The following is a 15,581-nucleotide window of genomic DNA, read 5'->3' on the forward strand; positions in this document are numbered from 1 at the left end:
CCTCAAATAAAACCTTGTGAAGTTTCTTCCTTTCTTTCCCTGCCCTCTATAGACCCATGGCCAACTTTGTGTTGTGCCACAAGAGGCAACAGCTGCAACTGTGACACAGATCTTATCATGTTATATCCTCTTGTAGACATGCACAACACGCCTTCACCACACCCCTGCTTAACAGCATACCTGGATACAGCTCTGATGGCTAACATTTGCTGCCCTCCTCCTAATTCAACCACTATGAAACATGTAGAACTCCATTGTGGCTTTGATATCCCTTTGCTCTTAAGTTGAGCAGATCAAACTCAAACACCCTCTCATAAGCTTGCTTCCCCATCCACGCTCCTATAGTTGTTGAACTCCGAGGTGTAGGTGGATAGGTGTGTTGAAGGAAGCCCTCTATAGCAGTTCACTCCTGATATTCTGGAGGCCAGCCCAGACAGAACAGAATCAAATCAGAGCTGAGTCGCTCTACCCCAACAACCCAGCTTTATCTCCCCTCTGACCTTTCTCCACCTTCCTTACAGGCCTTGGGGAAAAAACAAGGGTGAGAAACCAGGATTGTACATCAGGCTGCGGCACTGTGAGAAGGCGGACTCCCCTCAAAGCTGATCTCACGAAGCCACTAGATGGCAAACGCCTTCCGTTGCTGGTTCTCCAGCCCTGCCAGCCAACTGCTTCCTGCAACAGCATGTAATCCTAGCCTCTGCCTGCACTGTGCGCAGGCTGTACTCCGCTACCTTAAGAGCTGTTTTTTCTCCTGTTCTTGTTATACACAGGTCCTGCCCTGAGGCTTGGAGTTTTACTGCTCTGAAAAACGGACCGCAAAATGCAATACATGTTCTTCAGTTTCACGTTCCTGCCTTTAGAGCTGATCCTTCCCTCCCCTGGAAGCCCGCTTAGAAATGTTTTAAACAGCCCCTTTTTGTCCTCTTAGTGATTCCCATAATTTCGACTGCTGTTCACAGAGAGCTTCCAGTTTTCTACATCACTCAGTGATTTAGTGAAAAGTGAGCCAGTAAACAGCTAGTGTAGGAAAGCATTTCCTACAGCAAATCACACCGATGGTCCTTCCATTGGCACTGTTGTCATACTCCTGCGTTTGGTAGTGTTGCCACAGGGGCTCTTAACAGCCTTTTTTACTTTCTTTCCGTATCACTGGCTCATACCCCATCGCAGGATGTGTGCAGGAGACCTGACCCGGGAACAAGCACACGCAGCCGAGCTGCGCCCATGAACAAAGCACGCGTTTCGCCCACCAGCGCATCAGGGGACGCGCGAGTGCCGCCTCCTGCGCCCCCGGCGATGGGCAAGCGCAAACAGGGCAACGTCCAAGGCTCCCGCCCTGCCGGCGGGCACCCCCCGCGGGCGGTGCTGCCGAGGCCCGGATGGAGCCGCCTGCGCCAGCGCGCACGCACCGCCCGCCGCGGTGCAGCCATGGCGCCTCCTGCAGCGCGGCTGGCGCGGCTCTCCCGCGCCGTCACCTTCAGCGCCTGCCACCGGCTGCACAGGTGAGCGGCCCCGGGACGCGGAAACAGCCGCGGGGCGGCCGCGGTTTCCCCCAGCGCCGCCCGGCCCGGGGACCGAGCTCGGTGGAAAGGCGCAAAGGTCTCGCCGAGCTGCGCGGCGCTTGCGTGAGCCGCGCAGGAGCCGGGCGGCAGCTCCGGCGGTGTGTGTATGCGTGCCTGCTGCGCCGTGCTGCCCGGTTCTCCTCCGTGCAGTCCGTTTTGTGCAGCCTGTAGTAGTCAATCCGGGCTACTTGACAGGAGATACGCTTTGGAATAGGCACTTGAAGTTCTTCAAAGGAAGGACTTGGAGAGGGAAGTCATCTTCTGTACTTCTTGGAGAAGTTCCTCAAGCTTTGTAAATTAATAACAGACATAGTTTGCTCCAGGTGCTTCCTCCTGGGAGCCCAAGTGATTTTGCCATATTCATGTGTGAATGGCTGTTAAGAGTTTATGCAGCAGCAGTGTTAGGCAGTTGTTGTGAAACTTGCATATATAAATACAAAACTACATCAAAAAAAGCTCCTTGGCAACATCTTCTTGCCAGCCAAATGCTTCTCAGGTTCTGTTTGTGCCTCCTAAGTAGGAAAAGGTAGTGGGTTAAATTTGGGAGAGTGAATAGATAGAAGAGCTAGAAAGCAATCAGAGCTGAAGTGAAGCCAGGATCATTTGTGATGCATCTTGAAATGCCATGTCTGTATTTCTCACAGTAAGTCACTGAGTAATGAAGAAAACCAGAAGCTCTTTGGGAAATGCAACAATCCAAATGGCCATGGACACAACTACAAAGGTAATTACACATGTAGTCATGGACAGAGGCTGCTCTTGCAGGCTGGGTTGAATGCGGAATAACCCATGGAAGAAGTGGGCCAGTGATGTGTCTCAACAGGCTGGTATGGCTTTTAGTGGCTGATTTGGGTTTCATTTGTTTATAATTAGAAGGAATCTTCAGCAGAGGGAGGTTGAACTGTGGCATGGATTTGTAGGCTATTAAGTTAAATAGATAATACATATCTCATAATCGTAGGATCACAGGATAGTTTGGGTTGGAAGGGATCTTAAAGATCACCTAGTTCCACCACCCCTGCCACCACACCTTCTGCTAGACCAGCTTGCTCAAAGCCCTACCCAACCTGGCCTTGAAACTCCCTTCATTAGTGAAATCTACTTATTTATAATCTGTAAAATCACTGAGTTTTGAATGAAGATTTTTCTAAGCAAAAGACATGCCATTTACACAGCCCATGAACTTCATTTGAATGTTGTTTTCGCAAGTTCTTTTACCGTCTATGTGCAACCTGTGCACATAGAACCACATCTCTCCAGTTATTAGGCTGGCTCCCTGTTAGCACTACGTAGTGTAAGTACCCTGAAACCTCTGCTGCAGAGCTACTAGCTTTACCAGGGAGGACAAGTTGACAAATTGCTGGACTGCGGATTTGTCCTTCTTAAAGCTAGTGATTGTATGAGCTCTATATCTGCATTGGCCAGAAGGCTTTGCTGATCAAAAGACTCTGATCTTGAGTGTGCCAGGCACAGGCTGTCATAGGGAGTAGGTACTTGGGAAGTCACATAGTCTTATTTCTGCCTGCAGTGGGCACTTTGGGGATAGTGGTGTGTCTCTGGGCATTACACCTTGGTGAATGACTTTTTCAATGAGCTGGGTGACTCTGAGTCAGTATTCTTTATGGAATGGATACCCATGTTGTAAAAACAGTCCCACTTTTAAATGCTGGGAAGCAATGCACCAGTCCTTGTGGATAAGTGATGAATGGGGTTTCTGTCCCTATCAGCAGTGTATTTGTCGTTAGGTTCATGGTCTCATGGTGTTGCTGTGACCCGATGCTTTCTCTTTTCTTTTTCCCAGTTATAGTCACTGTGCGTGGAGAGGTAAGTGTGATGAGCATTTCTTTTTGCCATTCCTTAGAGTGGCAGGACAGATGGGTCCCCGTCTTCCACAGTACTGAAGTTCTAGCTCCATTAGTAGAGTTCCGAGGTAGTTTCTCACCCCTCATCCCAAATTGTTCTATGTATTCTGCAGTGTTGTTTAGATATTACTTTGGTGTATGTTTTCCAAACAACTTTATGAGGATTTCCAGTTCCTAGGAACTGAAACTAAACTGAACTGAAACTAAAATCTTAAAACCTCTTCCTTCTGCATTCCCCACATATGCTGTAAATTGCACAGCTGATTTTGGCCCTGGAGTTGTGCCTTCTCCAGATGGGAGGATGCCCTGAACTCAGGCTTAATCTCTTTTGTCCCTGCATGTTCAACACGGAAGTTTAATGCCAGCTTTTCTGCTTATGCTCATGCTGGAGCATTGCTTGAAGATTGTTTCAGTGAGTTTTTCCTCCCTGGTGTCAGCTTTTAAGAGAGAGTGGAACCACTGGAGGCTTTTTGTAGGCTGTATGTGCTTTGGGAACATCACAGGAGTAGAATTGGAACTCAGTATGTGAAGGTGGAAAGAGGTGCACACAGATACTCTGATCTGTACAGACTCATGGCAGCCTTGGTAATAAGGAGGTCAGTGTAGCTAGGCTGTTAATCTCCCTTTTGTTTTCCCTGCAGATTGACCCAGTCTCAGGAATGGTTATCAACCTGACAGACCTGAAAGAATATATGCAGGTAATAGCACTATTTTCCTACACATCCCTTGGGAGAACTGGTTAGAGCTTAGCAAGTGTAGTACCAGAGTGGAGACGTGGTGAGTTGATGATGGTAGGAAATAAAGAAGAAATTGAGGAATGATTTAAGACTAAAGTGCTTTAGCTCTCTGATATGAGACAGTACAATGTCTCCAGCTAGGAAGTTAACAGGTAGATGTGGGGCTCTTACCCTTTTTTTGCATACTGTTGCCTTGCTATATTTCCATGTGCATGGTCATTTAAACCTCAAGTCCACTGATAAACTGGGACAAGATTGTCACTGTTTTCTTTCTGCAGAAAGCAATCATGGAACCCCTTGACCACAAAAACCTGGATAAGGATGTGCCTTACTTTGCTGAGGTTGTGAGGTGGGTGATGGGGACTTTGCTTACAAGGAACAGTCTTCAAGGCTTAGTCCTGCATCTGAAAGAGCAGCCTAGATACCTGTGTGTGTTGCACACTTGTTACACAGGCCTGTGCATCTCAGGTGCTGGGTGCCCTGCCTGCCTTCAAGCCCTGCTGCTATGCCCTCACTGTGCTGGGCTGGGTAGAGGCCTGCATACATACCATGATAGGCACCACTTGCTTATACCTAGGGAGCCTTTTACAGACTAGCACTCATCACATGAGACTGTGGACAGCTTGGGAGGCAGATATGCCCTGTTAATTAGACCATCCATGTTCGCTGTCAATGGTTCTAGCCCCACTTAAGTTCAAGGTGTCATCATGTGAAAGGTGCCTGCATGGCTCCCTGTGGCCGTTAGCATCCTCCCTGGTCCATTCTGGGTACAGCCTCCTCAAATACCTTTGCTGTCAGTTCTGAATCTGCTCATATTTCATTCTTAGCACCACAGAGAACGTTGCTGTATTCATCTGGGAAAACCTCAAGAAGCTCCTGCCCGCTGGAACTCTTTATAAAGTCAAAGTGTATGAAACGGACCAGAACATTGTCGTTTATAAAGGAGAAGAAATAATGTCTGAGAAGTGATCTGAAGTTCAATTGATCAGAAACTCTGCTGCACAATCAGATCAGTGGATTACTTCAGCCCTGCTCACTGTATTTCCTACACCTAGACAATGATTACATATTACCTAAGGACAAATACAGATGTTTCACAGGAATTCTTGCAGCAACCCTCACGGTTTGGGTTCTCGGTATTGATATGTCTGGTTTATCTGAAGACATTACTGTTTTGCAAATCCAAATGACCAAGCTAATAGAAAATTTGCAGTTGTGCCATGTTAAATAAAGCTGATGAGTCATCCTTGCTACGGGACACTTTTCATTCTGCATCTGATCATGGACAGCTGAAATAGTATGGGATACCTTGAGTCTATATCCACTGAAGACCCCTGAAAGCTTGTTGGCACAAGCAGCCAGATCAAGCATGTTTTTCTTAGGGAGGTTGTTATAAGTTCTGTAAGAACAGGATCAAACACTCTCCTTTAATCTTTCTGAAGAAAGCACTCAGCTCATATTCCTCCTGCAATGATCTGCAGTTACTTGGTATTTTCATTATCAGAATCCCATGTTGGGAAGGTCTTCTAAACAGAAGAAGCGCTTGGTATCAGTCATCAGGGCTGCAGGTTCCTGCTGTCACTTCTAATCAGAAGATGCAACACTGTTCGGCATAGGTTGTTGCAGAAGGACGAGGCTGAGCAATGAGTTTAAATGAACATTAGCCAAATTATTCTGAAGATTACTGAATTTGTAGATATACTCTGAAAACTAAACGCTGGAAGAGGAATGCATGTTAAAACCAGTTAGGGAACAGTTACTGTAGGATTCCTATGGTTAAAAGCCATAGGATCAATGTGTGTCTCTAGAGGTGGATATAATAGTACTTCCACTCTGGAGTAGCAATAGTGGAGTGTGTGGTTCTGTTTATCACATGAGCAACATCCTGAAGAGTAATTAGGTACGGCCATGAAGAATAACTTCATGCATATAGCTTAAAAAAGTGATTTCCAGAGTATTAATTCTCTTGCTTTACAATCATTCCCTTGCTTGAAAAGGAAATTATTAATCTGAATAATGGTAGCAAACAGCACCATTTAGAAAGGCTTAATGAAGCTTGCCTAATAGTTAACCTTGGCTGCACTCTGCTAGAGGCTGAGGGTAATGTAGCCTTCTGTAGCTACCAGTTCCAAAACCTACTTTTGACTGCTTTCTTTTAAACTGTGACAGCTTTATGTGAGGACAGTTGTGTGCTGTCTCCTGCCTTGATCCGTCTTTGCTCAAACTTCCTGGATGAGCTTCTAAAGTGGAACAGTAAGAAAAGGGTGGAGAAGAGGGATATTACAGCCTTCCTGCTGTGCAGAGCAAAATCTTTGTCATGGGAGCCCCAGCGTTGTTGTGGTTTTGGTTGTTTTGGGGTTTTTTTCCTCCTCTCTTAGCGGCATTGCTTTGGTGAATTGTTGGCTGAAGGTTCATTCCGGTGTCACTCAAGTAGAGAGCGCTCCGTGCATCAGAAGAAGGGAACACTTGGCGGACGGTTGCTCCTTCTTCCTTTTTCTTTTCCCCATATAGGAACCAATCAGGTTTTTCCAGTGTGGGCTCTGGCCGGGGAGGTTTTGCAGCTTTCCTGAACCTTCCTGCTGGTCTGGAGTTCACCAGTGTGGTGTGTCATTCTGGTTTGCTAAAACCATTTAAGTCATGCTGGATGATAGCTGCCTCTGATAATGATTCACAAAGCATTTAGTGTCTTCAGTGAGTCATGGAGACTAAGATGTATCATTTGATCTATTTATCAGAAGAGTAATTTAGCTGTTGACATTGTTAACAAAAACAAAACCACAAGCAAACGGTTATACGTATAGAGCACAGCCCATTACCGGTATTGGCTAGAAGTCAGGTGATAGGCCAGAAAAAACTAGCCCAATTCCTGTTCTTTTACTGCGGTGCAACATAGCCTTCATAAAGTCCGACAATAGCTCGAGTTTTTGTATTTATTGAAGTGTTGCATGACGGAGATCTACTCATGTCCTTTATTCTGATCTTTCTGGTTTAAATGGCAGCAGATCTGGAGAGGTGGAAATAAACTGGTTGATTTGTTAGTGCCTTGTGTGAAGGGGGTCAGCAGTATCAGAGCTGGAATTGTAGTTGCCTAGGTCACAAGAAATTACAGTGAATTCTGCCCTTTATCCTGCTTAGAGGGGCCTTGAGCTTTGCAGCCCTGTGTGAGCTCCATGTGCGGAAGTCTCTGTAGAAATCAGCCTCCAAATTCACAGGTTAGGGAAGGAGGGTTATACAAGGAGAGAATTAACTAACATAATGAAACATTAAGCATCTCTCTGCTATAACTTCGTGATTGATTAAGATGTTTGAAAGAGAACTGTTAGGGTGACGGTAAGGTCTGAGACAGCAATTCAAATGTCAAAGCTGATCCCAGGAGAGCTACTGTAGGACCAAGACTCCCAGCTTTCACGCACGTGAATGTAAATAGCAGTATAATGACAGCATGATCAGAAATATGCTGAGCTGTGGTTAGGGACTGAAGAGGAAGACCCAGTTCTGCCTTCATGCCACACAGAAAGATGAATCAGCAGGTTACATAGAAGAGGAATAGTGCCATGGCAGAAACTGAGTGAATGGGGAATTGCCAACGAGAAGGAAAGTTTGAGACTGCCCGGATTCAAAGGAAAGCTGTTCAGCAGCAGCTCTTTTTTATTAATAGCTTCCAGGGAACAGTTCTGTATTCTGCCTTACTGCAAGGATGAAAAGTCTTACTCTCTTTTCTGTAGCTGAAAGACAGTGACCACAGGAGGACTGTGGCTTCAGCCAAGGCCTGTGCAATGTGGGGAGAGGGAATTGATCGTTTTCCTATGATGTCGGGAATTATGAAACAGCACAGAGCAAAAGGGGCACCATTATGAAAGGATCAGCGAAGCGAAAAACAGCAGCTAGGACTGGGCTGAGTCTGTCACTCCGTTTTAAGTGCCACTCCCTGGGCTGTTATTTATAGTTCATTGGCACCCCAACAATGACAAGTTAGTAGATAACCCAGGCATCGCTTCTGGTAAGGGATTATGTGTGGGACACGGAGTCTGTACTAGGAGCTGTTCCTCCAAGTTCAGACAATGTGGAGTATTGTGCACTTCCTGATTGAAGTTTCCCCTGTAATACCGTTTCTTTGCATGTGCGCAGTGCCTGGAAGGCAATGAAGGCTGCGGGTGTGTTCATAGGACTTCTGCCTGCTTTGGTGCCCAAGACTGGCAGTGCCTTGGGAGGGAGTGAGAGGTTCACCGAAGCAACATCTCAGTTCTGCAGAAACGTTGGGAAGGTCACTGCGAACAGAGCTGCTTTGCCAAGAGACAGGGCCCATCCCTGTCTCTGCCGCAGAGTAAACTCAGTGAGGCCAGAGCTTGAGGAAAAGCAGGTGTGGTCATAACTGCATATGTACAAGGGGAGCTGTTTTATGGCAGAGCCATGGTTTGGGCATTCTCAGATGTTTGCGTGCTTGGCCCACACCAGTGTTTCTTTATTGGTGTGGGTGTGGGTGTCCGTAAGTACAATGGAGTCATTAAAATGGGAGGGAAAGCAAGCTTTTGTTGGACCAGGGGTAGGATTTGTTAATTCAGACATCGCGGAAATACTGGTTTGGGAAAATCAATGGTTGCTCTAAAAGTTATGCAGAAATATCTGTGGACGTGGCAAAGGACTAGACAAGACAAGGCACCTCTGAGCCAAATGTTTCTGCTTCAGATGGGTAGGTGTTGCCTGTCTATCTCCTGTTATCCCTGTCCCTCCCCAGTGGGCTGCTGAGAGAGTGAACATTGCCATATTTCCACCAGAAAGGGATGGGTGCAGCCCACAAGAGACCCAGGGTTAAAGCTACATCTTGTTCTGCAGCAGCGGGATTTTGGGATGATGTAAATTAAGAAAGTAATGTTTGATCCTGATTGTTGGGTTACTCCAGGATGAGTGATGCCCTTCCTCCTGTGATATGTAGGGTAACATATATTAATGAAGAGTGAAATCTGCCGTCCACAGTGTTGAATTTGTTCTACTGATTCTTCTGAGGCAGGGTGCATCACTCAGGTTAGCACCCAGGTTTAATAGCTTTTAAAGCTATTAAAAGTTCAGGAACTACAGGAAGTCAGTGGAAGCGTGGGAAAATTTTTAATGGAGCTTCATCCATTTGCGGTAATCTATTTGCTCTAATCACTCTGTTAATTATTAATCAATGTTTTAAAGCTTAGTACTTCCAGTAGCAGATTGGACTTCAGGGCTCATCTGATACACCCTCAGAGCCACTTCTGTGGCTCTGAAGACAGTGACATCCCTGTCAGATGCCATGTCATGACTTTTGTACCAGGGAAATTAGACAAGTATATAAAAGGAAGTGCTGGTATTTGCTACAGAATAGTATAACAGTTAATGAGGACGGCACTGATGAGGTGTATCAGTGGGACAAAGTCATCAGGAGTTCACCTCTGGAGGTGAGCTACATTGCTCTGAACGCCCTGCACCTGTAGATAATACAGTAAATGGGAGTTGCCACAAGGATATTTAAAAGGAATTTCATATCTGTTATCCTAGGCTAGAGCTGTAATCTTTTGAGATGGGGATATCAACAGGTGAAAATTGTACAGTGCTTTACAGCACTAATTAGAATTTTATTGTGTGTTGTGCACTGCAGTAGCAGAAGGTAAAACACATTCAGATCTCTGCTAATGACCCTGCCTGTGAAACAGATGTCAATTAGAATAGCTGGACCCTAAAAATGTGTTCGTACCAAATTCTGCAGAAGCATTCCATTAGCGTATCACTTCAGGTACAGGCGTCAGGCCAGGGCACCCGTTGCCTCCATGCAGGTCTGGGTACAGTCCTTGTCCTGACAGCTGCCTTGGCATCTGCAGAGTGCCAAGCAAATGGGACAGTGCTGAAGAAAGGATCAGATTCCCAAACAAGGTAGGAGAAAGTAGGTCTTGCAGTGGTTGTATTTAGTATTTCCAAGTAATCTCTGATAAGCATGAACGATAACACAGCTTTGAGTCCTTTCTCCTTCTTCCCTTTGAATTGTGTGTGTGGGAGGGGGATGCGTTTCCCAGTATGAAGAAATGCATGGGCAAATTGTCTTTGGGGGGGGATTCTGAATGCAAACCCTATAGGCTTGTTTGTATGCTGGGTTGGTCCTTGTCATCCCTGCTGGGTATGTATGCTTAATCTGGGCCCAGAGAGTCTGCACGTGGTCATAAAGCAGGAGCTGTCATTTTAAAGCTTCTTGTTATTCCCATAAGCTTTAAAAGATAGGTAATTTATTGGCCTGGAGCTGAGACCAGGAGAGGTCTTGGCAGGGCCACCACCCATAAGGGCTGGTTGTAGGGACACCACAAACTCTGGACTAGTAAGGCCAGGTTAAAGCCAGTTGTCTGATCCATGACCATTGAAGGACCGTTATGATCTGGGGCTCAGTCTTCTGAAGAGGAAACAGCAAGAGGATTAGTGGGGCAGTTATTATTATTATTATTATATATTATATTATTATTATATTATATTATTATTATATTATATTATTATATTATTAATTATATATTATATATATATAATATAATATTATTATATTATTATTAGTGCCTTTCTAACTGCCTTCCACAAAATCCTTCTGGCTCACCCCATAAAGGCTTGCAGTTACAGGGCTCACCTATATTTGTGTCTTTATGTGCTCATCTGTGGGGTCAAAGCCAAATATTTCACACTGTTCAGGATCATTTCATCCCCACCACCACATCACAATGAAGCCAGGAAGTAATGTTATGTACAAGAGCCAACTTTCATTCCTTAATTTATTTAGATTAGTTTAAGAAAAAATTACTTTCCAGAAGTTTGAAATTTTCTAAATAAACACCATCCATATAAAAACACAAACAATAGTAATAACGATAAAAGCAAGACATTCAGTGGCCCATACAATCTTGCCCTACAGCAGAATCAGTTGTTGATTAAAAAATGAGGATAAAAAATATCCACTCTGCCATTTCAGAAAGCCGGAGCCCCAGAGAAACTTTATAAGGCATCCACTGAAACAACAAAATTTAGGGGATGCTGAATGAATAATAATAATATGGAGCATAAATTCCCAAGGCCTGGGCCTTTATGGAGGATACCCTGCCAGCAGGATCTCCAGTTTGTCGCTGCCGAGCTTGTCCAAGTGGAAGGCACACTTATTTTCTCTGTGCTTGCACTGGAGGTTTTGAACTGGCTGAGTCATGTGAATCCTAATTCCATAATTTCCCTTCCCAGGATCAATTCTGCTTCCAGCAGTTTTGGTGAATATACGGTGGGGGACTGTGTCACTGAGGCACATACATGCACGCACACACATACACACGTGCTGTGAGAGCAGGTCCCACACTGCACAGCCAAAAGCAGACCTCTCCTTGAGCTTCTCAGCAGACTCTGGTACCTTGATGAGGGCTTTTACCCTCTTCAAGCATTTTCGTACCTTTTGTATGCTTCACAGAACCCCAGATGATGAGGAAGGAATTGATTCTGGTATAGTTCTGTTGTTAGACAGGATCTGCCCTTGACCATGCTATGCTTTTCTAGCTGAAAAGCTGTAACAGGGTGATCTTTGACTTGCTATGAAACATTTCATGTTGTTGAGATTGCTGGCCCTGGGTGAGGGGATTAAGGGGACGATCAGCTCTGTGGTCAAATAGACCTTTATAATTTAATGTAGAAGTGCAGTTATCATCCTAATACACAGAAGTGAATAGTTTTCCTGAGTAGATCAGCTGCCTGCCCTCCCATGCGTACCACAAGCAAGGAGGAAAGGTGTACCACAGTTGGGTCATCTTCTCTTCCTGACTCCTAGGAGAGCAGTTTGCTTGTGACAAGGAGCAGTGGCAACTGGATGACAGCTATGAAGAAGGAGCTGCTCTGAACCATGGAGACAGAGTTGGAAGTGGAGTTGGTGATTGGTTGTACTGTGGTTGTTTCTGATTCTGAAATGGAAGGAAAGCCCAAGGGCTGATTAGAAGTACAGAGGACCAGCTGAGCTACAGATCTACTCCAAGAGGCTGCATGTGACTGATTTGACATCAACTGATTTCTTAGCAATGAGGGGTCAGTGGGGGGGAGTGGGGTGTCAGACTATATCCACCGACACCAATGGAGCAGCATCAGCATAGGCTCAATGCTCCTGGGTGGTAGGAGATTCTCTGGATTATCAGAAACATTATCTGTGATGACACAGTCACAATTTCCACTTTGTATCTGCATGACAGAGTGAATAGGGGGATGAAGCCTCTGCCAATACCTGCAGAAATTAAGTAAGCCTGTCCTCTCATTTGTAGCTGTTTGATGTCCCTTAAAGCAAAAAGGAAACTTGAAAAGGTTTTCAGTCCAGCATTACAACCTGAAAACCTCTAGGTAGCTCTAGCACTCTAGTGTCTTTGCCTTCTCCTGACTATTGGAAACATGAGCTATTCTTCAGCTGGTGGTACACGGAGTCCAACTTTCTCCTTTCCCAAAACACCAGAGTACAAGTGAAGCCCTTGCTGGGTGTGCCATTCACCCTGCTGTTTGCATTGCCCAGCTGAAGTTTATTTACCTGTGTTCAGCATCACAGTCTTGAACTCGACAGATTTATCAGTGAAGATGATATATGCCCTGTGGAAGAAAGGAAGGGAGAAGAAAATACATTCAAAGAAGAGCAGCTGACTGTCTCGTGTAGCCTCATTAATGTAGACATTAAAAGCAGAGGAAGGGACAGGAACTACGAAGTCATCCTGAGTCACTTACGTTTCCCTCCAACTGTATTGCACTTTTTAACATCTGAAGCAGTTTCCTCATTACACTTTGGCTGCTTTACTGCCCTTCTGTGGGTGGGATAGGAATGCCTAGTAAAAGGGTGGCAATTTACTGTGACCATCTGCTCCTTCTAATTAGAGCCACTATTGTCATGAACTGTTGTGTTCTTCCTTCCTGCAGATAAGGCCAATCAGGCTAATGGCTATGGTTTCCTTTGACAAATATTTCCCACTGATGCAACTCCATTAGTGTTAGTGGAAACAAGAGGGGTGTTCAATCAACTCGTATCCATAGGACTAATTTACATCTCTACTAATATGAGACCATCTGTGGGGTGACCTCTAGATATGGCTTTTCAGAAAATGCTTCCTTGGTATTTTCAAGGGAAAATCTGGGGAAGGCTCAAGAGGTTTCCCTTAGCTCCTGCTCTAGAGGTGGGTTCTTGATTCGGGGTATTTCCAAGAGCTTATACAGACAAGTACTGTCCTAACTGAATACTTAAAGGTGGAGTATAGTCTTACCTTATTTCCACAGAAGAAATGTTACTGTCTGGAGATGTCCAGTTTGCTGTTTTCTGCGTGGCATCTGATACCGCCGTGTCAATGGAACTGCAGTTGTCCGTGACTGCCACATTCCATACTCCCACGGAGCGATTTTGTGGGGAGAAGGCTTGCAGTAAATACTCGCTCACATTCTTGCTGTCAGTGAGGTTTGTGTTGTCACTAATGGTAACTGGAAACAGCGCAAGTTAGACCAAGTAAGTTGTCTGCTTTGAAAGCCAGCCATCTCCAGACTTCATGCCTTCAGGGTTTTCAGCCAAGGCAGTATTTGCTTGCACAGTGCTCACTATGTAACACGAGTGCACCAGAAGCGTACAAAGAGAAGGTGATGTACTATAGTCCTCCCTGAATGACAGGAACCCCTTATCTGCTACCTCCCCAGCTAGGGAATAGACTAGGTGGAACTCCTCAATCACCAGATTCAGCCCCTGCTATTGTGGGTACTGTGTCTGTAAATGAAACCAGCGCTCCTTGTGAGTAAATCTCTTCTGGATCCCATACAAATGGCAGGGATGGAAAAGCTAAAGGGGACAAGATTTTGGGCTGTCAGTTCCTCCCTTCAGCCCATAGCTATGAGTGTGCCAGACCCTACCCCTTCTTTGCATCGTCTCTGCTGTTTCACAGCTGTGATTGCTATGTATCATGCTTTTGTTGCAAGCAGAAGTTGGACAATAAGCAAATGAAGCAAAGGGGACCTGCTTGCCAGGAACAAGCGACTCCATAGGTGTGCCTCCCAGCCCAGGTTGTTGTTCATGCTGTACTTCTGTGGCCCTCTTGGCCTTTAGCACCCTTCTGGTCAAATTAAATCTGCCCATATTGTCAGAAGCTACAGGGGCTGATGTGAGACAGTAGCCAGAATCAAAGGTCAGGCTGCTATTTACTCTGCAGCTACATTCTCTGTAGTATTAAAAGCCATTTTCTAGGATTGACTGTGTCTGTCAGCATCAAAGTAACCTCTTCACCTTTGTCTTTACAGCCGTTGCCATTGAGAAGGGCAAATTCTTAGGAAGAAGGAAAGGGAACAAAGCCACGAAACAACTTCCCCACCAATTCTGTGTTTTTGAGAGCCTTCATGTCCTTCTATGCAAGTTTAGGCAAAAAGATTAAGGGAGAAATAAAGCATAAAGAAGGAAAGATAATGTGGGAACTCTCAGATCCAGACAGAGGTGGCTTACCTAGGTAGCTTGTGTTTGCGTGGTATGCCTCAGGTGTCACGGTTACAGTGAAATTGCTTGCAGTTGCATTCTGGAGCAAATCACATCTTTGTGTATATGCTGGGACAATTAGTGTCCCAATGAAGAGGAGCTGCACCAAGAAGAGGAGAGTTGCCATGATCCACTTTGATGTCTCTGCTTCATGCACCTGCGCCTGGGAACTGAGAAAGCCTCACACTTTCCAGCTTATATATACTCTGGTTTTGATGAGGTAAATGCAAATATTTCCTCCTCCCTATGCAGCTCACATGTACACACCCCCAATGGGAGGTTTCACTCATGCTGTTTGAGATTACTTCATTCTACCTGCTTAGCCTCTGAATGAACTGATTAAAATAAAGGGGTGACCAGCTGAGAGGGATCCAAATGGACAGTGTGCATGTCACTGAGGAACCTGTGGGCTGAAAATGAAGTCTCTCTATGTGTATATCCCTTGAGCTGCCTTTGCATGGTGTACATTGTGTTTTGTGCTTGCATGCTCGTAGTCCTTGTAACCTCTTGCAGAAGCCCACATTCTGAAAATGTGGAGGAGTATCTGCAGTCCTGTTTTAGCTTGCGTCCAGGCTTTTCATAAAAGCCAAGCTCTTCCAGAAACTGTAGGAAACGCATCAGGGGTACATCCTTGTAGAGATAGTCAAATACAGCCTCTACTTCTCCTTGGAGAAAGCTGGGTAGCAAAGGGCCAAGATCCTATTGAAAGGATGGTCTCTCTAACTTTGGATCATAACCCCCTTTCACAGCACTTCATTGGTGAACACACCATGTTCTTGTTAGGGGGCTGATCACTTAAGTGACTACCTTGACAAATCATTTTGGCTGTACCCTTCAGATAATACTGGACAAGTTTCTCTTTCCTTCCCTCTTGCCTGGATTTCTCCCTTGTCCCCTGCAGACCATTCCCTGG

General features: G+C 45.4%; 2 protein-coding genes across 2 annotated transcripts; one reads left to right on the plus strand and one right to left on the minus strand.

The window, feature by feature from the left end:
• Positions 1–1,308: 1,308 nt before the first annotated feature.
• Positions 1,309–5,133, plus strand: PTS (6-pyruvoyltetrahydropterin synthase; the record flags this gene model as incomplete). Its single annotated transcript, XM_080631742.1, has 6 exons — positions 1,309–1,505; positions 2,210–2,289; positions 3,367–3,389; positions 4,069–4,125; positions 4,443–4,513; positions 4,992–5,133. The coding sequence occupies exons 1-6, from the start codon at positions 1,432–1,434 to the stop codon at positions 5,131–5,133; spliced, it is 447 nt and encodes a 148-aa protein (XP_080487868.1). The 5' UTR covers positions 1,309–1,431.
• Positions 5,134–11,719: 6,586 nt separating this feature from the next.
• On the minus strand, positions 11,720–14,967 carry LOC308228405 (uncharacterized protein). Its single transcript, XM_080631705.1, has 4 exons — positions 14,639–14,967; positions 13,425–13,635; positions 12,704–12,762; positions 11,720–12,095 (listed from the first exon to the last, which is right to left on the minus strand). Exons 1-4 carry the CDS (start codon positions 14,793–14,795, stop codon positions 11,962–11,964), a joined length of 561 nt encoding a protein of 186 aa, XP_080487831.1. The 5' UTR covers positions 14,796–14,967; the 3' UTR covers positions 11,720–11,961.
• Between the last annotated feature and the right edge of the window lie 614 nt (positions 14,968–15,581).

This window comes from Psittacula echo, assembly GCF_963264785.1.
Source record: "Psittacula echo genome assembly, chromosome: 18".
NCBI classification, from domain to species: Eukaryota; Metazoa; Chordata; class Aves; order Psittaciformes; family Psittacidae; genus Psittacula; species Psittacula echo.